The sequence below is a fragment of the Oryza sativa genome, chromosome 4 (assembly GCF_034140825.1).
Source record: "Oryza sativa Japonica Group chromosome 4, ASM3414082v1".
NCBI classification, from domain to species: Eukaryota; Viridiplantae; Streptophyta; class Magnoliopsida; order Poales; family Poaceae; genus Oryza; species Oryza sativa.
The window spans coordinates 30512597-30534190 of NC_089038.1; the positions used below are offsets into that span (position 1 = coordinate 30512597).

Sequence of the window (21594 nt, forward strand, 5' to 3'; positions counted from 1 at the left end):
TTTCAGTACTGAGGATTGGTCCCCAATATATGGAAGTTAGAGAACTTCTGTTCAGTGTTTCAGAATTCGAATAGGAATCGCAACCTTTTTAGATTTATTATTATTTTTTTAAAAAATAGTTTCCTTGATTTTTTTTTGATATCTGAAAATTCCACGGCACAATAAGGACGAACAGTCCACACATTTCCACGAAGGCCCAACCCAAACCGAAGCCTCTCCGAATCTGCTCATCACGCGGCCCGATACTCGTGCCCCTCGTGCCGGCCTCCACCGGACACCACCCCACCACCGCCTCACGCCTCGCCGCCAAAATCACGCCGCGTCGCCGCCGCCGCCGCCGCCGCAAAGACACCTTACAGAGCTATTAGTAGCTACTATTCCACGGCCGCGTACTCCGGTCCGACTCGCGCGCCGCCGACGCATCCTCCCGTCCGGCCATCCCCCCACGCCCCGAAGCTGTTCTGCTCCGCCGCGATGCCTCGGAAGTCGTCCAGGGGGAAGGGAGGCCCAAGGCCCGGCCCGAAGCCCGCCTCTCAAAACCCTAACCCCGTCTCCGAGATCCCCCACGACGGCGGCGGCGGCGAGGCCGTCGACGCCGCCGCCGAGGCCGTAGGGCGCCTCGACGTCTCCGCCTGCCCCACCGCCGAGGATGCTCCGGTGGAGCTTCCGCCGTCGTCTCAGCCGCCGCTGGAAGCTTCTTCATCTGGGAGGGATGAATTGGGTGGGAGCCTTGAGGAGGAGGCTGTAAGGAAGCTGCAGGAGCTGGTCGGGTTTGGTGGGGAGGAGGTGGAGCTGACCGAGGAGGAGGCGGCCGCAAATGATCAGAGGCAGGAGGATGAGGTGATGCGTTGTTTTCTCTCGCTTGAGTGTGTCATAGACTCGTAGCTGGTCTTGTCTGCAGATGGCTAAGCATAATTGAGTGGCTTCTGTGATTCTGTCATAGATGTGAAGACAGTAGGTGAAATTCTGGCCAACTGAGAGTCTGTTCTTAGGCACATAGCAAACTTTTTGTATGATGGAATTACCTGTGGACCTGAGGCAAAGCGAAGAGATGCCATATAGCTATGCCATGCCTGCATTTAGGCCAATGTTAGTAAAATTTTATGATCTGGTAAGGTTTACAATTTGCTAATCACATTGGAAAGAAAGGGAGAAAATACTATGCACGTTGAATGGCCTAGGTATAATATGGAGCCAAGCAGTTGAAAGGGAGTGTTTGTATGTACAATGTAGTGATTCTTGGTTTGCTGTCATCTACTTTTCTAGTTGAATGTGTGATCATTTACTTATTTTAGTCTGATACAATGTAAATTCTATGCTCAGATCTTTGCCTTGGAGGCCATTTTTGGAGACAATGTAGTCATTTTCAATAAGAAGGGAGGCCAACGGTCTTTCCAGGTATTTTCCTCATCTTCTATCTTGAGGTCATAGTATAACATTCAGGAGAGGGTTTCATCTGCTGATACGATTGCAGGTTCATGTTTATATTGAGATCCCAGATGGTATCGATGTATCGGCAAGGCTCGGTTATGGTTCTGGATCACTGAAATATGGAGCAGGCCATGATACTGATGCCTCTGATGATCTCGTGTACAAGTTTAGAGTTGAGCACTTGCCGCCAATCCTGCTAACGTGCCTTCTGCCTTCACCATACCCTAGTCATCAGCCTCCTCTTTTCACTATCTCAGCAGAGTGGATGAACAAAATGATGGTTTCATCACTATGCCAAATGCTGGACACAGTTTGGGAGGAGCAAAAGGGCGTGGAAGTAACATATCAGTGGGCACAATGGCTCCAAAGCTCTTCCCTATCTCACTTAGGGTTTGCTAGTGAGATAGTTTTAAGCAGTGATTCAGCGTATGATCATGAGTGTGGAGATAAGCGTGCTCTTTCACATAATGCTGCACCCGATGTTATAATTCCTAGGATGATGAGATGGAATGATGATAAGTGCCATGAAGCCTTTTTACGTGCTATCCATGACTGCATGATTTGTTTCAGCGAGTTTCCTGGTAACTTTTCCACCTTTCCATTTCTGCAGAACTATCCTAGTGTCATAGTCTCACTTGTTGCAGTTTTGAAGTATTGTGCTTGCAACAACAAATTACCATAGTTGATTTGTGTTGGTCTGTAGTCCTGGTACAGCTTGGAATTGTTCTAACTTTTCTGCCTTTTCATTACCATAGAACAATTGTAGTATTATAGTCTTTACCTGCTGTAGTTTTGAAAGTCTTGGGCTTACAATAACAAATTACCACAATAGGTTTATGTTAGCCTGTGGTCATGCTTGTACAACTTGGAACTATTTTGGGGTTAGATCTACCACAATGTGTGTTATTTAGCCCCCAAAACGCATAGATATTGTAACTTTGACACTGCTATATCGATACCATGTTAAGAGGTATTCATTTCATGTAACAATTTTTCTGCTCTTGTTTGTGAAGTGTCTTAAAGGTATATTCTTCGAAAGACTGTACTTGCATGTAAAAATTTAGAATCATGTGGCAGATCTTTATGATGGGAATCCAAGTATCCAACTCACTTGTTACATTTTGCTTAATCCTCATTATCTATATTACTATGTTTTCAGTCTAATTTGTTACATCATCAGGAACTGATTTCGTCAAACTTCCATGCCATCATTTCTTCTGCTTGAAATGCATGCAAACATATTGTAAAATGCATGTCAAGGAAGGAACTGTGGTGAAGTTGCTATGTCCTGATACAAAATGTGGAGTTGTTGTTCCTCCTAATATATTGAAAAGGCTTCTTGGGGAAGAAGAATTTGAACGTTGGGAAGGATTGCTACTTCGGAGAACTCTTGACTCCATGAGTGATGTAGTCTACTGTCCGAGATGTGAAACTGCTTGCTTGGAGGATGGAGATAATGAAGCTGTGTGTTCAAGTTGTTTATTCAGCTTCTGCACGCTTTGTAGAGACCGCCGTCATGTTGGGGACAAATGTATGTCGCCTGAAGAAAAACTACTTATTTTGGAGGTGGGAGAACTGCATTCCACATAAATTTAGCTTATATTGCATTTAGTTTAGTTATGAGACTTCTATTATCATGTTTAACAGATTTCCACAGCGGTAGAAACTAGAGATAGTAATCTGTTCCATTGAGAAATGATTTGCTATCCAATAGAAACCATAAAAAGTATTATAATATGGTTTGCTGTGTTATATAGATCTGAATTATCAATCCTTTCTAAACTATGATCTGACATTGATGTTCCACTTGTAGGCTTAATTTGGTATGCAGTTCTTTTATATAAATTATAAGTTGCATAAATAGTTTTTTTTCTATGATTATCAGAGTCCCTTCGGATTTATAAATTACCTATTATGAGTAATAGTAAACTTACCTTTTGTAAGTTGCGTAAACTGTTTTTTAAAATCTAATTTGGTATGCAGTTCGCTACACTTTATGGATTGGTATGTTGCGGGTTGCAATATCATAGGTGTACGTGTTGTTTCTCTCTCATCTTCAGTGTGATTATGTTAGACAATTGCATTTAGATTGATTCTAGTGTGGTAACAATCAGGCTATAATTTATTCTTATTGCAAACCATGTCTCATTTGCTTCTGTTGTTTGCTTTGTATTTTTCTCTGCATAGTAACTTTCTTTATTTGACAGAAACGCCAAGAAGCAGGAAAATTACAGGGAGATCAGCATAAGTTTCTGGAGGAACTACGCAGCATCAAGGCAATTATGAAGGACTCAAAAATGTGCCCGCGGTGCAAGATGGCTATCCATAAGATAGAAGGATGCAATAAGATGTCATGTAGTAATTGTGGCCAGTACTTCTGCTACCAATGTAACAGTGCAATTGAAGGTTATGAACATTTCAGGTTAGTTTTCTTTTGGGGCAATATGCAATTTCTGCTCATTATCATACACAAACTTGACAAAGACCAATCATGTTGTTATGCCCAGGGGTTCATGTAAGCTTTTCCCTCAGGAAGAGCTTGATAGATGGAACATGCAAATGAATCCGAGGGTCCAGCGTCAAAATGTTGCACAAGTGCAAGCTGAAATGTTTCGGCAATTTGCTCATCCATGCCCTACTTGCCGGCAACCATGTCCGAAGGTAATATCAACCACCTTTTTTTTTGGTCAAAGGTGTCTTTTGCATTAACCTAACGAAAAGTGTTACCCCGTACTTTCTTTTCATGGTCGCGGGGCTTTAATATGTAGAATAACAGCACGTGTAAACATATAATTTTTAGATAAAGATTGTTTTATTGGGGGGTGGGATGGGGGTTGGGGTTGAAAACAACCTTTGCCCACCTTAACATTACTAAATCAGCCCCTGTTATCATGCATTTTGGTTCTTGCTTTGAGCTATAGGGTAGGGCTGACCCCAACCCTGCATGCTTCTAGAGAATGTCCTAGCGTCTTTAAACCGCATTGCTAATTTTCTTTTCTAATACACTATACCTTTGCCCTAGCTCCTAATTTTGCATTTGTTTCGGTAACTTGATCAGATGGGAAACAACAACCACGTCTTCTGTTGGGCATGCCAGAAGCACTTCTGTGCACTGTGCCGGAAAACTGTCCACAAGACCTCACAGCATTTTGGTCCAAAAGGATGCAAACAGCATACTGCAGATCCCTGAGAGTTCTTCTCGTATTACGCATCACCAAAAATACCTCGACGACAATGCTATTTCCAGAGGTTCTGTGCGCGTATGCGAATACATATACTCCTTGCACCAGGGTGTATTTTCTTCGAGATTCCAAGGTTTGGCCGTGAGTCTTGTTTTAAGTCTCCTGCTTCCTTGTACCAGTAAAAGCTCAACCATTTATATTGGAGGGAATTTTGTGCCGCTCATTCATTTAGCTCCGGACTTGTTATTGAGAATACTGTGTATATTCAGGATGCCTGTCCTCTTACATCAGGAACAGAAACATGACAACAATCTATGGAAAAATTCTTGCAAGATTCTTTTCGAGATGCCAGATAGTGTTTGTTCTGTCCTGCATTGGTGTGTAAATAAAATGGGATTGTTACTGAGGATTTTAATTAGTTTGATGCGCGCGACTGTACCACGACTTTAGAATGGACATACTATTACTTTACACCTTGTGTGGTAATATGTTTTAGTTAACAGAAGGATTAATCAAGGCCTATAAACAATTTCATGGAAATTCATAAATCCCGAATGAGACTGTGAAATAGTACGGTCTAAATTCAAAGGGTTTCATAAATTTTATGTATATTTTACAAGATTTCTCTTCAATTGTATGAAATAACCTAGTGCAACGTGAAACTTATTCTGACATACTATAGTGTAAGGTGAAAGTATATACTAAATTCAGTACAAAGTGAAATAATGTACTCCTCTATTTCAAGATATAAACATTTCTGCGCATTTTTTGGAAAATGCATATGGGGGAACGGAGGGAGTACATTCTACCTAGTGTAATGTGGAATTGCACTGGTTTTAAGAATTGAATGGCGCATTATATCTGGTTTTTGGTTTAGGGATGAATTTCAGACTGGGCGCCAACTTGAGGGATCTAAGGTGAACTTATTATGCAGATATTTTAGCCTGATTAGGCCCATTAAGTTTTCAGGGGGCCCATTACCAATACGAGAGGGCCCACTTTGAAAAAGGAAAAAAAAGGGCCCACCTTGAAAAAGGAAAAAAAGAGAGCACTGCGCACCGCATCGTACACCCCTTCACCGTACGGTTCTCTTCCCCGAATCGAACGTGGTGGCGTCGGGCTTCCTTGGCGAGCGCGCACTGAATCGGGCACGTCTCCTACTTTCCTCGCGCGGCGGCGGAGCTCACATGGATTCGGCTTCCTCCACTGCTGCAAAGCGCGGCGGCGCCCTCACCCTAACGGCCTCACCCAGTCGGAAGGATGGAGACCCCCCGGCATGACGACGAGTCCCACGGAGGGGCCGCGGCGACGGCGCTGCTGCACGAGATGCTGCTCCGGGCTCGCCGGGATGGGGAGGAGCCGGAGCTGTCGGACGAGCAGCTGCGCTCCAACGACCAGCTCCAGGAAGACGAGGTAACCTACCCCCGCTCCGCTCGCCCACCCCCCCACTCCTTGATCGAATCGATGCCTCGTCGTCCGGTCATCCCGTCCGCCGCGTGCCTCTACCCCTTGCAGTTCTAGCCCTTGCGGGCTAGGATTCGTCGGGTTACTTCTAGTTCTACTGTTCTAGGCTTCGTCAGTTAAGTTACAGATCGCAGACTTGCAGTTCATTATCAGTGTTATCGATTCCTCTCAGTGGTCCTTCTCTCATCGAGTCTCATCGAGGTTGCCATCTGAAACTAACAGTGGTGATTGTAAGATCATAGAGTAATTTTACATCCTTAAAAAAAAGGGAAAATTGGAACCATGCAATTATAATTTTGCAAAATTCTAAAAAAAATACCAGGAGTTACTACACTTTCTAGCATAAAATTTGATACCTCCGAATACTAAGTATTTTGAGGTACCAAAAAATTTAGCGTAAAATTAGCTACCTCGAGGTATTTTTTCACGGACTATAAAATCTCTCAAGATTCATAAATACATAATGTTGCTACTCTGCCACTGTCAGTGGTCTAAACAAACTTCGAAACTGGAAGCCCGCGTACAGCCATCTATTAGTCTAAACTCTAAAGCATAACTAGAATGACACTTGCAATAGTTGCAAAGTAAATATCTAATTTGTAAAAATCATTAGCAATAATCAGTAAGTATAACCGCCAATCTTTTTTTCCAAACATACTCTAAACTGCTATTTGTTATGTCACATGATTGCTCAGATGCTGGCACTAGAGGCAATTTATGGAGACAATATAAGCATTTTAAGTGCAAAGGATGGACTACGTTGTTTCCAGGTACATATGTTTATTAGTCACATATGATTCATTATCCGTCACAGACCAACAAAACTTACAAATACCTTTTCTGTTGTCACTTGTTTGAAGGTCCATGTGCACTGCGAAATTCCTGATGGCATCAGTGTATCCGCAGAGCTATCTCGGGATGATAATCGTGACCAGAACAGTCGATTCTTTGACACATTCAGCGTCCAGCACTTGGCTCCAATTTCATTCACATGCCTTATGCCTCCATCATACCCAAGCCATCATGCTCCGTACTTTACTCTCAGTTCACAGTGGTTGGACACTGTGAAAGTTTCCTCCCTTTGCCTCATGCTGGACACAATCTGGTCACAACAACTTGGACTGGAAGTAGTTTATGGGTGGGTGCAATGGCTGCAGAGCTCTGCACTTTCTCATCTTGGTTTTAATGATGGTATAGTCATACAACAGCCTGATAGTATGATGGGTCCTGTGGATGTTCGTGTTGTTGCAGAGATTGTGTCCGTAGAATCTGCTGTTCAATGGTTAATCAGCTACAATGAGGAGCAATGCCATGAATCTTTTCTAATTGGCCTTCATGACTGCATGATTTGTTTCACGGAGCGTGCAGGTAATTGGTATGCTTCAGTTCATACCTGTGTTGTGAAGATAATACTTTTCCCAGTGTTTACCTCCTATTGTTTCATAATTTCATCACTACCAGAACTGAAATTTTCAAAACATTATTCCATTACAAGCTTCTTTACCGAGTTTGTTATCACAAAAAGAAAAATGATTTGTAGTCAGTGCTCTGACAGGTAATTATATTCATGTCCCATTGTTCTAATGAATAACCATAGCAGTCAAAGTTCCATCATTTATGTTCAGTCTGGGCACTTTAAAATTGAATCCATATGTCTGTTCATTCCCCTCAGGTATTGACTTCATTAAACTTCCATGCGGGCATTACTTTTGTCAGAGGTGCATGGAAACGTACTCAAGGATGCATGTCGCAGAAGGAACAGTGCTGAAATTGCTGTGTCCTAATGACAAGTGCGGGGACATTATTCCTCCAAGTCTACTAAAGAGGATGCTAGGAGACAAAGATTTTGAACGATGGGAAAGATTGACACTTCAGAAGACTCTAGACTCAATGTCAGACGTGGCTTACTGTCCAAGATGTGTAACAGCTTGCCTGGAAGACGAGGAGAACAACGCCCAGTGCTCCAAGTGCTTCTTCAGCTTCTGCACCCGCTGCAGATACCTTCGTCATATAGGAGAGAGATGCATTAGTCCAGAAGAAAAACTTCTTTCCTTACAGGTAGCAAAATGGAATTACAGCACATGCTATATTCAACATCCAGCTAAATGCTACTGATTCATATTAGCTATGAATCAATCACTATCAGAGTCTTGTTTCAAAACAACCTTCTTAGAACAAGAGTACTCGGGAATGACAAAAGAGAGATTATTTGGTTAGTCTGAATTTGGTGAAAAAAATCTTTTATTTTAAACTTTTGTTTAAGAGTTGAATTGTGACTTATGAATCTAGTGAAGTGCTGGGCATAGAAATCTAGAGCATGGGAATGTGCCTTTCCAACATGGCTCTGGTGCTTAACAATTTGTTCTGCATTAATTATTTAAAATTTCAGGCACTTAGCTAGCTCAGTGTCCAGCTACTGGTGATGACCAGATAATGGTGTCCAAGGATACCATTTGTGGATAAGTTGATTTCCTCACTGAAGTTGTGGTCCTAGAACCCTTCCTTTTAAAAGTTTCTAGAGAAGAGGAGTCAAGATAACTTTCTTGCATGTGATATATCTGTAGTTTGCATACAGTCAGTAACCGCACATGTATTAATTTCCTGGGGACACAGTAACACATTCTTGTACAAAATATGATTTCATTTGTGGTAATGTATTATTGATTATTTACCATAATGGAGTTCTATGCAAGGATAATTTGTATTGGATTACAATGTTTGATGTGATTCATTTAATACAGGATCGCAATAAGGTGCGTCAGTTAAGCAAAGGAAACTTTGCCAGGAGAATTAACTTGGCGAATGAGATATCCAGCATCAAGGAAGTGCTTCGTTCTTCTGTTCTGTGTCCACATTGTGGTACTGCCATCTCACGAGTATCAGGCTGCGACCACATGTTATGCAGTAACTGTAGGCAACCGTTCTGCTATTCCTGTGGCAAGCCACTGCATCGTGGCCATTCAAGGTACATTCTTCTGATGGCTCAAGTCTAGAATGATTCACTAAAAATTCTGTCATGTATCTATTTTCTTGATATCCTTTCTGAAACAGTGCCCCCTCCTCTTTAAGTGAACAGTGCAGAATTGATCAGGAGAATTCGGCAGGAGAAACACTGAAGGTGAATCCAAGTAGTTTGATCACAGAGATGAAGAAAGAACTGGTAGAGGAACGATCAAGACAGCATCCGTGCTCGACTTGTCGCCAACTAAATCCCAAGGTAATGCTGAGTTTTGACATATCATATTTTTATATAATGGATGAGGATTTTTCACATATCATATGTATTTGTGATTCTTCCTATTACGGTGATTGGAAGATAAGAATCTGACAAAACTAAATAAAGGATTGTATATTCAACAGCTGTAGTTTCCCTTTCACCTGATGTTGGTAAATGAAATGTTATCTCTGTTGTGAGCAGATGGGAAATAACAACCATATCTTCTGCTGGGCATGCCAAGTTCATTACTGTGCGCTGTGCCGCATGGTGGTGCGGAAGAGCTCGGAGCATTATGGTCCCCGTGGATGCAAGCAGCACAGTGTCGACCCCTAGATCCCTCCGGCTCGAGATAAGCAAAAATGTGACTCTCGTTCAGAACACATAGACTTGAGAGGTGATCCGTTGGCGGAGCATTGATCGGTTTCAGCTATGGTTTACTTCTTTCATCCGGACAATGTATGGTCTGTCATGAATTGTTTTGTCAAAGCAACCGAACTCTCAACCTCAAACGACATGTTCTCTCTATAATAATGTTTTCCATTGAAATGATTTCGTTTGTTTGATGTGTCAAGTGTGCGAGTGTACCTGTAACATAGTTGTAGCAGCAGGATATAGGGGGAAAAAGGTGAGTGAATTACATATTTACAGTTTGTGTCATCTTCTATTATGAAAGTTTTCTCCTTTTCGAATTTTTTTTATGAAAGATTTACTTGGAACCACTCTTTGCCTAATATTTTTCTTTGGAGTAGTCACCTCTGCGATTGTTGCAATTTGGATCACACAAACACTCTTCTCTAGCAGACACTAATGTGTTGGAGCCGATGGGTTTGAGGTCATTTATGTGCTGAAGGCTAGTTTTGGGTTGTCTAAACCACAATAAAAACAAAATTACATAGTCCAAACTAACATTGTGGTAATAAAATGTGCCCATACTACAGTTCCCTCAAAAAAAAAAGAAAAGAAAAAACCGCTGCTTCATGCCATTTCCTTTGGTCTGGCCAGATATCTTAACCCGATTACGCCCACGACGTTCTAGCCCAATTAGGCCCACCAAGTTTTGTTGCGAGCCCATTACCAATCCAGACGAGAAGGCCCACTTCGAATCTGGGGCGTGCAACACGGAGCGCACCGCATCGTGTATCCGGTAGTACACCGCCACATCGTTGCTCGCGTCGCTTCGTCTCGTCCCGAAATGGCGGTGGGTTCCTTGCCGCGCGCGCACTGAATCGATCGGCCACGTCTCCTCCTCTCCGTTCCGTTGCTCGTACGGCGGCGGAGCTCCGCGCGGCGCTCCTGTTTAGTGCGAATCTGGTCGTTGCAACCAAAGCCCTAGCTTTGGAACTGGAAGCCTGGAGCGAAGGATGGAGAGCCCGAAGCGGAAGCTTGACGACGAGTCCGGCGGCGAGGCGGCGGCGGCGGGGCTGCACCTGCTGCTGCACGAGATGCTGCTCCGGGCTCGCCGGGAGGGGGAGGAGCCCGACCTGCTGCCGGACGAGCAGCTGCGCTCCAACGACCAGCTCCAGCAAGACGAGGTACCCGCTTCGCGCCCCCCACTCCTCGATCGAATCGTCCCGTCCGCCGCGATGCTACCCCGTCTCGGGGTCAGAACCGCGTTGCGAGCTCGGGGGGATTCGCATCCCCGTTCGTGCGATCCTGTCCGAGTAGTGTAGTACAATGGAGGCATCGAGTTGATAGGATGCAGGTGTGCAGTGTGTGTGTTGGTGTAGAGAAAGTTCATTTCAGTGCACTATTCAGTCGTGGTGGACAAATTAGAACATGCCGATTTCGCCTTCAAGTCAGTTAAGTTACAGATTGTATGTAGATCATGAATTGTTATCCCCCTCTGTGGTCTGGTCTCTTCTCTCATAGAGGGTGTTATCTGAAACAACTGCATTGATTGTAGGATAAAATTTTTTGCTACTCTGCAAGTGGTCTAAGAAAGCTTCCTGTAAGCCTGCGTACGGCTTTATATTGATGTTCTGAAGCCTAACTAGAAGTAAATATTTGTTCAGGCAACTCTATATTGTAAGAAAAAATAAATAAATAAAAAATCAGTGATTGGAACCGTCACCCTCTTTGTCCAAACATGATCTAAACCGCTATTTGTGATGTTACATATGATTTTCTTAGATGCTGGCACTGGAGGCAATTTATGGAGACAATATAGGCATTTTCAGTGCAAAGGCTGGTCTATGGTGTTTCCAGGTACATCTTTATATTAGTCACATGATTATCTGTCAGAGACGCCACAAAACTTATTGATATCTTTGTTGTTGTCACTTGTTTGAAGGTCCATGTGCACTGGGAAATTCCTGATGGTACCAGCATATCCACAGAGCTATCCCAGGGTGATAACCATGACCAAAATAGTTGATTCTTTGACACATTCAGTGTCCAGCACTTGGCTCCAATTTCATTGACATGCCTTATGCCTCCATCATACCCAAGCCATCGCGCTCCATACTTTACTCTCAGTTCACAGTGGTTGGATGCCGTGAAAGTTTCCTCCCTTTGTCTCATGCTGGACACAATCTGGACACAGCAACTTGGACAGGAAGTTGTTTATGCGTGGGTGCAATGGCTGCAGAGCTCTGCGCTTTCTCATCTTGGTTTTGATGATGGGATACTCATACAACAGCCTGGTAGTATGATGGGTCCTGTGGATGTTCGTGCTGTTGCAGAGATTGCGTCTGTAGAGTCTGTTGCACAATGGTTAATCAGCTACAATGAGGAGCAATGCCATGAATCTTTTCTAAGTGGCCTTCATGACTGCATGATTTGTTTCACCGAGTACGGGGGTAATTGGGACATTTCAGTTGATACTCTAGTAACTCTCTTTGTGCTGTGCTCTGTAATAGATACCTATATCTTATTAGTCTGAACTCCGTGTTCTGAAGATAATACTTTTTCAGTGTTTACCTCCTATTGTTTCATAATTTCATCACAATAAGTGTTTTTTCCCCCGCAAAAAAGGTGTTTTTTTAAAAAAATATTGTTCCATTATAAGCTTCTTTACCAAGTTTCTAATCACAAAAAAGATTATTTGTAGTCAGTACCATGGCATGTAATCATGTTATTGTCCCATTCTTCTAAGGTAAAATTCCATCATATCTACAATCTGGACAATTTCTTACTTAAATCCATGTCTATTGATTTCCCTCAGGTATTGATTTTATTACACTTCCATGCCAGCATTACTTTTGTCGGAGGTGTATGGAAACGTACTCAAGGATGCATGTCACAGAAGGAACAGTGCTGAAATTGTTGTGTCCTAACGACAAGTGCGGGGGCATCATTCCTCCAAGTCTATTAAAAAGGTTGCTAGGAGATACAGATTTTGAACGCTGGGAAAGATTGATACTTCAGAAGACTCTAGACTCAATGTCAGACTTGGCTTACTGTCCAAGATGTGGAGCAGCTTGCCTGGAAGACGAGGAGAACAATGCCCAGTGCCCCAAGTGCTTCTTCAGCTTCTGCGCCCGCTGCAGAGATCGCCGTCACATAGGGGAGAAGTGCATGACTATAGAAGAAAAGCTAAATTCCTTACAGGTAGAAAATGTATAACAGCCCATGTTCTATGGAAAAATCCTGCTAATGCCACCAATTAGTATTATCTGTGAATGCTCACTATCAGAGTCTAATTTCAATACAACATTCCAAGAAAAAGATGATCTGTGAATGCCAAAATTATCCTAGATATTTCCTAAAGAGATATCTGATTATTCTGTATTTTTAAAAAAAAAATCTTCTCTTTTTCTTTAAGAATTTTGTTTTAACTTTTAAAAGTTGAATTACGAGCCATGAACATAGTGAGGTGCTGTTCGTAGAAATTTAGAGCATGGATTAAATAATTAATAAAATATCCAGGACACATGTGAATTTCTGGTATGCCTCTGGTTATAAATAATTTGTCTTTGCATTAAGAAGTTGAATTTTCTTATATTTAACTAGCTCAATGTCTTGTTGATGGTAACCAAATGATTTGTTTTATATGATTTGGGATTGGTGTCCAGTGTGGCTGAGTTCATTTCCTTGCTGAATCTGTAATTCTAGATTTTCTTTTTTTGTTTCCAGAGAATAGGATCAATAAGATAACTTTCTTTAACTTCATATATCTGTAGTCTGTATACAGTAAGTCCGTAACTGTGCATACACTCCATATTACTTTCATTTGAAGGGGGCCACAACGACACATTCTTTTCATGGTTATAGTAAAATATGATGTCATGTCGGATAATATATCCTTTGTTGATTATTCGTTATAGTGGAGTTCTATGCAATGATAATTGTATCTGGATCACAATACAGGATCGCACCGTGGTGCCTTTTTTAAGCAAAGACAGCTTTGCCAGTAAAATGAACTTGTCAAATGAAATATCCAGCATCAAGGAAGTGCTCCGTTCTTCTGTTCGATGTCCACATTGTGGTACTGCCATCTCCCGAGTATCAGGCTGCAACCATATGTTATGCAGTAACTGTAGGCAATCGTTCTGCTATGGCTGTGGCAAGGCAGAGAATCATGGCCATTCAAGGTACATTCTTCTTAGATCTCAAAGTCTAGAATGGTTTACTAAATATTCTTTCATGTACTTATTTTCTTGATACCAATTCTGAAACAGTGCTCTTCTTTTAAAGTGAGCCCTGCAGATACCAGGAGAATCTGGCAACGAAGAAGAATCCAACCGTCCTCATTGAGGAGGTGAAGAAAGAACTGGAGGGGGAACTGTCAAGACAGCATCCGTGCCCAAATTGTCGCCAACCAAATCCTAAGGTATTGTTGTAGTTTTAACATATCACATTTTTAGATAGTGGAAGATAACTTTTCACATATAATATGTACTTTTCATCCATTTGCCGTGATCTGGCAAGTAAGGACTGTGTTCAATAGCTTTAGTTTCAGTTCTCCTGATGTTGGTAAATGAAATATTGTTGTCACTGTTGTGAGCAGATGGGAAACAACAGCCATATGTTCTGCTGGGCATGCCAGGTTCATTACTGTGCGCAGTGCCACAGGATGGTTCGGAAGAGCTCCGAGCATTATGGTCCCCGTGGATGCAAGCAGCACAGTGTCGACCCTGAGATCCCCCTCAGATTCAAGGCAAACAAAAACGATGACTCTGGTTCGTAACACTTCTGTGATGATCTGTTGGCAGAGAGCATCGGTTTCGACTGTGGCGTATTTCCTTCTAGAGCCGTTGCATCATTACGGTACATGTTATTACATGCGGTTAATATTATCCTATGCAGTTTCAAGGAGCAACTTTGCACACATATTTTTGTTGTGGAAGATTAGTAAACTGACGTAGAGGATAATCAGTTCGTGCAAAGCTTGCTGAATTTTAATCAATCTTATAATATTCAAAGCACATTAACCTTTCCATATACTCTTCCTTTTAGCTCAGACATAAATCTTCCATGTTTTTGTGATTGGGATTTGGAACCGCTGGATGGTACAAATCCTCATACAAACTCTTATCACTGTCCATCCGTAGGCACAGGATCGTCCCTTTGCCTAACTTCCAGCACCCCCGGTACTTCTGTCAAATGAAATCACGAACAGATTATGCATACATCAGTAATCTAATAAATCATCTACTCTATTCGAAAATTTGGAGCTGTGGCGGTATGAATTTCACTCACTGGACAATCTCCGGGCCTGGTTGTTCGTGAGGAACGCACTGAATGTCCCAGGGTAAGTCTCATACGTGACGCTCTGAGCTGCCTCGACGCTTCATGCGAAAAATGGAGATCACCGTCAGAAAAAAAAAAGAAAGAAGAAGCAAAATGATATGAACAATGGAGCTCAGATCAGAGAAGCAGAAGGCGACCTGCCGAGCACGGTGGCGAGCAACCGGTAGTTGTACTCGTCGGGATCTTCCACGCCGTCGTCGGCGACGCGCACCGTGGCCTCGAACAGGTGGACCTCCTGCCCTCTCCGGGTGGGCGGCGCCGCGGCGGCGGCGACGGCGAGTCCGGCGACGGAGAGAGCCAGGATGGCGAGGGCTGGCACCATTTGGCGTGTGGGTTTCTTCATGGTTGCAGGCTTTGCTGATTGCACCGTCTGAATATCGAATGCGAACTTTTGGCCATTTTTTATAGTGTGTTTGATGGATTAACAGACATAATCTCCTTCAAGAGTTTCAGCTGTTACACGACGCTTATTAAGATCATTCACGGCAACTGACGTTTCCAGGAGCTGTAGATCAATGCGATAGCCTGCAAATAGCAGATCTGTAGGGTGTAGCTGACTAGCTGCGTGTGTTACTACCTACTACTCATACATACTCCCTCCGTTCCAAATTGATCTACATATTTCATAGGTACACTAAGACCAAGAAAAAATAATAACTCTCTCGTACTATATTTAGGCCATGTTTGATTCAACTTAGGATTATTATAATCTGAATTATTAGGAGTAAGCTGAAACAAACAAGTAGATTATTATGATAGATTATTATAATCTATAAGCCAGATTACTATAATCTAATAATCTCCTGTGGAGGAGCTTTTTTCAGATTATTGGGTGGCTAAAGACCCACTACCCTTAGATGACTTCATAATCTAGAGAAACAAACAGCTCAGCTTATTCTATGTCAGCTTATTATAATCCAGCTTAGAGTAATCTGATTTAATAATTTAGATTATAATAATCTTAAGCTGAAACAAACAGGACCTTACTCTAGCAACAAACTCGATGCATGTACCATCCCCACTATTTCCTAGCCAATGACAAATCAAGATATTGCATGTGGGTTATAAATACTTATGTGCATGGATGCATGCATCAATGTCCATTTACTCCAAATGCACAAATAACGAATATACTTAATGAATGAACACAAATATATAAATCATTTAGGAATAACCTCAAAAAAAACTTTATGTAGATCAATTTAGAATGGAGGGAGTAATAAGCAATAAACTCTCTCAATTCTCAAGCCTTGCTCATATATTGTAAGAACTGTTGGCACGAGTGCTGATCACACAGATTACAGGTGCTTTTGTTGCACTTGCCAATGAAACAGAACATGTCAGCAAAATGGAGTATAAATTAACCATGCATGAATATAAGGTAAAGGTGACAACAACTCTTGTTGCAGCTTTTAGATAGGAGTATATGGTTCTCATCAATCGATTACACACGACGTCAGATTGAGCATTTGACATAACAGCTAACTTCGTAAACTGTAAAAATGTGACCATAGGAGTACACAGATCAGATGCTAGAAATCTTCAAGCCCCACGCATTCCGGTGACCCAAAGTGCCCCCTCTTGTCCTGGACTTCACGTCTGCACATTGTGCAGTAGTTGGCTCGGCATGCCCAGCAGAAGATATATTTCTCATCATCCTGGATGCGTATTGTCATTGGTTAGATGTATACGCAGGGAAATTTACCAAATGCTGCAACATTCATGCCTCATGAATAGATGGAGAAGATAGGTTTCTTTACCTTGAAATTTCTTTCACGGCATTTTGGACACCTGATTGTACCGCCTACAGGGCGCAGTGAAAGCCGTACATGATTTCCATACTGCTCTTCCATTTGTCTCTCCCACGCTGATATGTCTCTAGGCGCAAAGAGCTTACATTCGCTGCAATGGGCAAGAGCTTGTCAAACCATACATGCATAGATATATACAGCTCAAATATCCTGGATGCCTTCCCCTGTTTCCAAGATAAGGGATACTTCATTTTAGAAGTTACAGTTGATGGCCTACCTGAAATGATCATAACCCTTTATGGCCTTGCCACAGCGGAAGCAGAAGAACTGACCGCAGTTGCCGCACACCATTTTGTTGCACCCTGCAGTTTTGCTGATGGCCATTCGGCACTTTGGACATAATCGGACATCATTATATAATGCTTTGATGTTCAGTATTTCCTGTGCCACCTCTCTCTCAGACATCCTCCCTGACGCCTGCAAACATGAAACAAGTAAGTCAATAAAAGGAAAAATGTCCCTAGAGTATAATGTCAGCATTTTGCAACTCATTGAATAACTCTGTAGCACAAAGGTGCCAAAAGCGTATTCTGTATGGTACCCTTGAAATAGTTTTGATGAGATTTCTCACCGAGTACTCATAATTTGTATATCATTGAAGGATTTACTGATGAACCATCAGATATGTTTATCGGAGATTAACAGATCACTACTACTAGAATGACAATCAACTGCTAATATAGAAAAGAATTCACTGGATATATTTCATTTTGTACCTGCCGGCGCTGGAGCTTTTCCTCTGGAGTCAAGCACTGCCTCCTAGGATGGCATGGCTCCTTACAAAACGAGCAGAAGAAAAAGGAGCATTTTGGACATTGTGCATTATTATCCTCATCTTCCAAGCAACCGATCACGCATCTTGGACAGTAAACCACATCTGACATGGAGTCCAGTGCTTTCTCAAGAGTAAGCCTATCCCAACGTTCAAATTCATCTTCTGTAAGAAGTCTCTTCAACACATAGGGTGGAATTGAAGCATTGCACTTGGTATCAGGGCATACCAACTGAAACACACTACCTTCCTTGACATGCATCCTGCATAACGTCCCCAAGCACTTCACACAAAAGAGGTGTTGGCATGGAAGCCTGATGAAGTTTGAACCTAATTGTTTCAAAACTTAAGTTAGTTTACAGGGAAAAGAACTTCAGATTGAGCATGTTCAGTTTCCTATGAAAAATCTTAGAAATAAACCGGTGAAATAACAGGTTCATTGGGCCTTATTAGCACACAATTACAATTAATGTGTGAAGAATGAAAGTTTCAGCCAGTTAATTGTTACAGCTATGGCACAGATTCAACAAGTGAAAGGCATGGAGCGAATTTGGTTCGTATGATTGCAATGTGAGAAGGATGGTGTTTTGTAGGAGCTTACCTTTGCTCTGGCTGAGGCATATCATGCACATGTGGAGATCCTCAAGAAATGCTTGATAGCGCTTCTTACTACTGTAACTGAGCATGGATGGAATTACAGACTCCAAGGAGAGACTTCTTGAGATTGCACGATTATCTCCTTTCTGCATTGGAGTATCTGGACCTAACGTTATTTTTCCATCAAACCAGAGATATGACCGAGAAGAATTTCTTAGCGACTCAACCCACCGGTATACCACTTCCTGCCCTGGTAACTCTGCCCAAATGGTGTCAAGCATCTTACAGAGCTGCGAAACATTAGGCCCATCCATCCACTTAACAGTGACTGTAAAATATGGGGGTTCTTTGCTAGGATAGGACAGTGGAAGCAAGCATGTCAAGACCAAAGGAGGCAAGTACTCAAAATTACAAGTGTAAGAAAAATCTTCTGGTTCGTCACCATGCCCTTCTATTCCAACGCAACATCTTCCATCTTTTGGATTTTTCTCATTAGCTGAAGAAAGCTTAGCACACACTTCAGCGCCATCATTCAAATCGTAATGTATGTAAATCTGGAACACAGAAGGCAAACCATGAAAACAAAATTCCACCATCCAAGAACAGTAGAAACGACAGTGATGACCAACACAAAGAACCTCGAAATAGTGGAGCCCCCCTTTCTTTCCGAATACAGCCAGATCATCACTATATATTGCCTCCAAAGCCATCAGCTGAAACAAATGGTCACATCAAGTAAACAAGCAGTACCCTTATTACGATGAAATGTAACTATTATCGGTTCAATAGAAAACCTACAGAGTACAACAATTCCTCCTTTGGTTCCCCCACTAAAAATGATTTCTTTTCTTCTGTAAAGAACTAAATGATTACAAAATCGCATGCAAAGCGTATAACCAGCTCCTTTTCCTCAATGCAGTTTATATGCTAATGATCTCTGGATCGCTTCCTCAAATTGAAAGCGAAAGACTGCATTTTTTTTCCTCTCGAAGGGGAAAAAAGATCGCAACTTTGTGCAAAACCCTCGCCCAAAACCCTGCAATTCCAAACGTTCCCAGCTCAATATCACACGAGACTACGAATACAGCAACCCCATTGCAAGAAAATTCACCAAAGCACAGACCAAAATCAACAAATTATTGAAATTTCCTGATCCGATCAGTAGATCAGTGTACCAGACCTCGTCCTCCTGCCGCTGCCGGTTGTTTCGTATCTCATCTTCCTCCTTCTCCCCCTTCCCCTTCCCCTTCTCCTCGGTGCAGCAGAGACCAACCCGCGCCGCGGCCGCCGCCGTCACGGCCTCCTCCAGCCTCGACTCCGCCTCGGCCGCCGCCACCCACGGGGCGTCCAGGTCGAACACGTCATCACCGCCGCCCCCCTCGCACGAGACCCCGCGCGCTCCCTCGTCGCGCGACGAGGACGAGGAGGAGGAAGCCGCGGACGGCGACGAGAATACCGGGGAGAGGTCGGGGTGGGGCTCCAGCGCCGGTGACGACGACGACGAGGCGACGGCGGATGCTGCTGCCATGGCGCGAGCTCTCTCTCGTCGGAGGAGGAATCGTACGTAGTACGCTTGTTTGTGTTTGCTGGGGGCTTGGGGCCTTTGGGGCCGTATCTGCTTGGTTTATAGCCCATTAAATAACCATATACAAAAACTTGACATTAACAATACCAATAAAGACTGCTACTATAGTACTATTTGGTTTAATGTCAATTGATTGGTACTGTAAAAAATTCTGATATAAGGAAGCTAAAATAAAATCTAAACACTTGCAGAAAATTTTGAAAGCAGATTTAACAATGCCACCTGCCATTGTGAAAATTTAGCAAATTATACGACCCAGTTTTAATAAAATTTTAGCCCTGCAACTTGCTATTATCAAAATTACTTATGGTGAAATCTGAATTCATGTCTATGAAGTGCTTATATTTATGACTAATTGTTCTTTTAATACAAGTGCTGTTTTTTTCTAATTTTGTTTTTTTTAAAAAATGCTACAAACAATAAAAAAGTGATCTTTGCTATTATACACCTTAAAAAGGTTAATTTACACGATAACACTCTAGAAAAATGGTAATGTGCTGCATGACACTAAAGCATTAAAATACTATTTTTATTAGAGCTAGAGAAAGAATTTTTATTAGAATGGTAATGTGAACGGCGTGAGGAGCAGTGGCGACGGCGACCTCGTTGTGGGGTTGCACAACGGTAGCGAACTTGCAGTGGGATGCGTGCGTAGCCTGTGCTCACGCACAGCAAGGACGTGCGTGAGGAGTAGTGGCGCGACTGCATGGAGCGCCAGCGACAAATTCAGTGCTGGAGGAAGACGGAGAGAAGAGAGAAGAAGACGAGGGCAAAACTAATATTTTACTTCATCCGTATTAGAATATGAGGTTTTTTTTAAGTTGGATGCGATTATTAAGAAATTATATAGAATTAAATAGGGGAGGTTTATGATTGGATGAGAAGTGGAGGTAGGTAGGAAAATTGAATGGTGTAGGTATATGATTGGTTGAGAAGAGAATGTTAGTGATGAAGTTAATATATTTTGAGACAAAGTCTAGAAGCTAGAAGTAGTAGTTATAATTTGGAATAGAAGGAATACATGGTTTCTCTCTCATCAATTGAATGGATAATGTATTTTAATGCGTTCGACGTCTTATCATAAGTTACCATATTTTTTAGTGCACTCAGACAAATTTATGTTCTTGTAATATCTATCAACAAATATCATATTTTTTTTCTTTTGTAAATTTTGGTAGATAACATGTCGGTAAGCCCGCAGCAAACGCATGGGCCTTTGTGCGTGGAGCCCCACAGCAGGCCTATCTTACTAAACAGAGATAAAAACCCAATATGTATGGGCCTAAGCCTATTAACGCAATTCTGATAATACTCCGTAAAACCGTGGAAAGAATCGTCATTCCAGAATCCGAAAACTCAAAATACATTTCTATTTGAACCAATTTTTAAACCTGAAGATTACAATTTGAACCCAACATTTTTTTTACTCGAATTGACAGGGGCCGCGCGAACGCGTACCCCCACTTCCACAAATTATGATGTCCACTCTCCCACTTGGGGAGATGGTAAGCTAGCGCCCCTCCTTTGTGCAATGGAGATCACCAGCCTAGGCCATGAGCTTTCTTGATCGCCCATAGACCCCATCCAGGTAAGTATGTTTCATTGGCACCCATGGCTTATCTTTTATACCCCCTCCTCCCTCACATCTCCCCTTAAGCAAGCAGTATGGTACTAAAACTTTTTTTAAAAAATTACAGGGCCAATTGATGGGCCGTAAGTCTAGCTTCAGGCCCAATCAGCCCCATTGGTTAATTCGGCCCATCAATGATGCTTCAAGGGTGATTAGAGTTGTAATAACAATGCTTATGTGATTCCTCCTCTGTTAGGTAACCTACCTCCTTATC

General features: G+C 42.4%; 4 protein-coding genes, 1 non-coding gene and 1 pseudogene across 8 annotated transcripts; 3 read left to right on the plus strand and 3 right to left on the minus strand.

The window, feature by feature from the left end:
• Nucleotides 1-198: 198 nt before the first annotated feature.
• On the plus strand, nucleotides 199-4964 carry LOC4336837 (uncharacterized). Its single transcript, XM_015780325.3, has 7 exons — nucleotides 199-840; nucleotides 1324-1398; nucleotides 1475-2012; nucleotides 2612-2997; nucleotides 3639-3853; nucleotides 3939-4092; nucleotides 4490-4964. The coding sequence occupies exons 1-7, from the start codon at nucleotides 475-477 to the stop codon at nucleotides 4619-4621; spliced, it is 1866 nt and encodes a 621-aa protein (XP_015635811.2). The 5' UTR covers nucleotides 199-474; the 3' UTR covers nucleotides 4622-4964.
• Nucleotides 4965-5740: 776 nt separating this feature from the next.
• On the plus strand, nucleotides 5741-10013 carry LOC4336838 (uncharacterized). 3 transcript variants are annotated; one of them, XR_001545400.3, is made up of 7 exons: nucleotides 5741-6026; nucleotides 6773-6847; nucleotides 6938-7445; nucleotides 7750-8135; nucleotides 8819-9042; nucleotides 9154-9294; nucleotides 9496-10013. XR_001545400.3 is itself a non-coding variant. In XM_066309869.1 (7 exons), exons 1-7 carry the CDS (start codon nucleotides 5874-5876, stop codon nucleotides 9625-9627), a joined length of 1644 nt encoding a protein of 547 aa, XP_066165966.1. In that variant the 5' UTR covers nucleotides 5741-5873; the 3' UTR covers nucleotides 9628-10013. The 3 variants fall into 3 exon arrangements, 2 of the variants coding, with proteins under 2 accessions (XP_066165966.1, XP_015635812.1); XM_066309869.1 differs by having other exon boundaries at nucleotides 9129-9294; XM_015780326.3 differs by having other exon boundaries at nucleotides 9147-9294.
• A 507-nt stretch (nucleotides 10014-10520) lies between these two features.
• On the plus strand, nucleotides 10521-14674 carry LOC4336839 (uncharacterized; annotated as a pseudogene).
• On the minus strand, nucleotides 14423-15361 carry LOC107276861 (uncharacterized). Its single transcript, XM_026024795.2, has 3 exons — nucleotides 15123-15361; nucleotides 14935-15023; nucleotides 14423-14831 (listed from the first exon to the last, which is right to left on the minus strand). Exons 1-3 carry the CDS (start codon nucleotides 15326-15328, stop codon nucleotides 14770-14772), a joined length of 357 nt encoding a protein of 118 aa, XP_025880580.1. The 5' UTR covers nucleotides 15329-15361; the 3' UTR covers nucleotides 14423-14769.
• A 962-nt stretch (nucleotides 15362-16323) lies between these two features.
• On the minus strand, nucleotides 16324-19761 carry LOC4336840 (uncharacterized). Of its 2 annotated transcripts, none has more exons than XM_066310203.1 (7): nucleotides 19346-19761; nucleotides 18804-18878; nucleotides 18170-18719; nucleotides 17513-17898; nucleotides 17014-17213; nucleotides 16746-16887; nucleotides 16324-16643 (listed from the first exon to the last, which is right to left on the minus strand). In XM_066310203.1, the coding sequence occupies exons 1-7, from the start codon at nucleotides 19691-19693 to the stop codon at nucleotides 16518-16520; spliced, it is 1827 nt and encodes a 608-aa protein (XP_066166300.1). In that variant the 5' UTR covers nucleotides 19694-19761; the 3' UTR covers nucleotides 16324-16517. The 2 variants fall into 2 exon arrangements, with proteins under 2 accessions (XP_066166300.1, XP_066166301.1); XM_066310204.1 differs by lacking the exon at nucleotides 19346-19761 and adding an exon at nucleotides 18964-19112.
• Nucleotides 19762-21186: 1425 nt separating this feature from the next.
• LOC112938855 (U1 spliceosomal RNA) lies at nucleotides 21187-21346 on the minus strand. The gene has a single exon (XR_003242175.2). It is a non-coding gene; the product is annotated as a U1 spliceosomal RNA (small nuclear RNA).
• Nucleotides 21347-21594: the final 248 nt, after the last annotated feature.

Coding starts and splice junctions, on each gene's coding strand:
- LOC4336837 (XM_015780325.3), top strand. CDS start 475: ATGCCTCGGAAGTCGTCCAGGGGGAAGGGAGGCCCAAGGCCCGGCCCG. Junction 3,854..3,938: donor GAAGGTTATGAACATTTCAG/GTTAGTTTTCTT, acceptor TGTTATGCCCAG/GGGTTCATGTAAGCTTTTCC. Junction 4,093..4,489: donor GCCGGCAACCATGTCCGAAG/GTAATATCAACC, acceptor TAACTTGATCAG/ATGGGAAACAACAACCACGT.
- LOC4336838 (XM_066309869.1), top strand. CDS start 5,874: ATGGAGACCCCCCGGCATGACGACGAGTCCCACGGAGGGGCCGCGGCG. Junction 9,043..9,128: donor CTGCATCGTGGCCATTCAAG/GTACATTCTTCT, acceptor TTTCTGAAACAG/TGCCCCCTCCTCTTTAAGTG. Junction 9,295..9,495: donor GTCGCCAACTAAATCCCAAG/GTAATGCTGAGT, acceptor TGTTGTGAGCAG/ATGGGAAATAACAACCATAT.
- LOC107276861 (XM_026024795.2), bottom strand. CDS start 15,328: ATGAAGAAACCCACACGCCAAATGGTGCCAGCCCTCGCCATCCTGGCT. Junction 15,024..15,122: donor CTCGCCACCGTGCTCGGCAG/GTCGCCTTCTGC, acceptor TTTCGCATGAAG/CGTCGAGGCAGCTCAGAGCG. Junction 14,832..14,934: donor CCAGGCCCGGAGATTGTCCA/GTGAGTGAAATT, acceptor TTCATTTGACAG/AAGTACCGGGGGTGCTGGAA.
- LOC4336840 (XM_066310203.1), bottom strand. CDS start 19,693: ATGGCAGCAGCATCCGCCGTCGCCTCGTCGTCGTCGTCACCGGCGCTG. Junction 18,879..19,345: donor GGCAGCGGCAGGAGGACGAG/GTCTGGTACACT, acceptor CATTTGTTTCAG/CTGATGGCTTTGGAGGCAAT. Junction 17,899..18,169: donor ATGCCTCAGCCAGAGCAAAG/GTAAGCTCCTAC, acceptor TGAAACAATTAG/GTTCAAACTTCATCAGGCTT.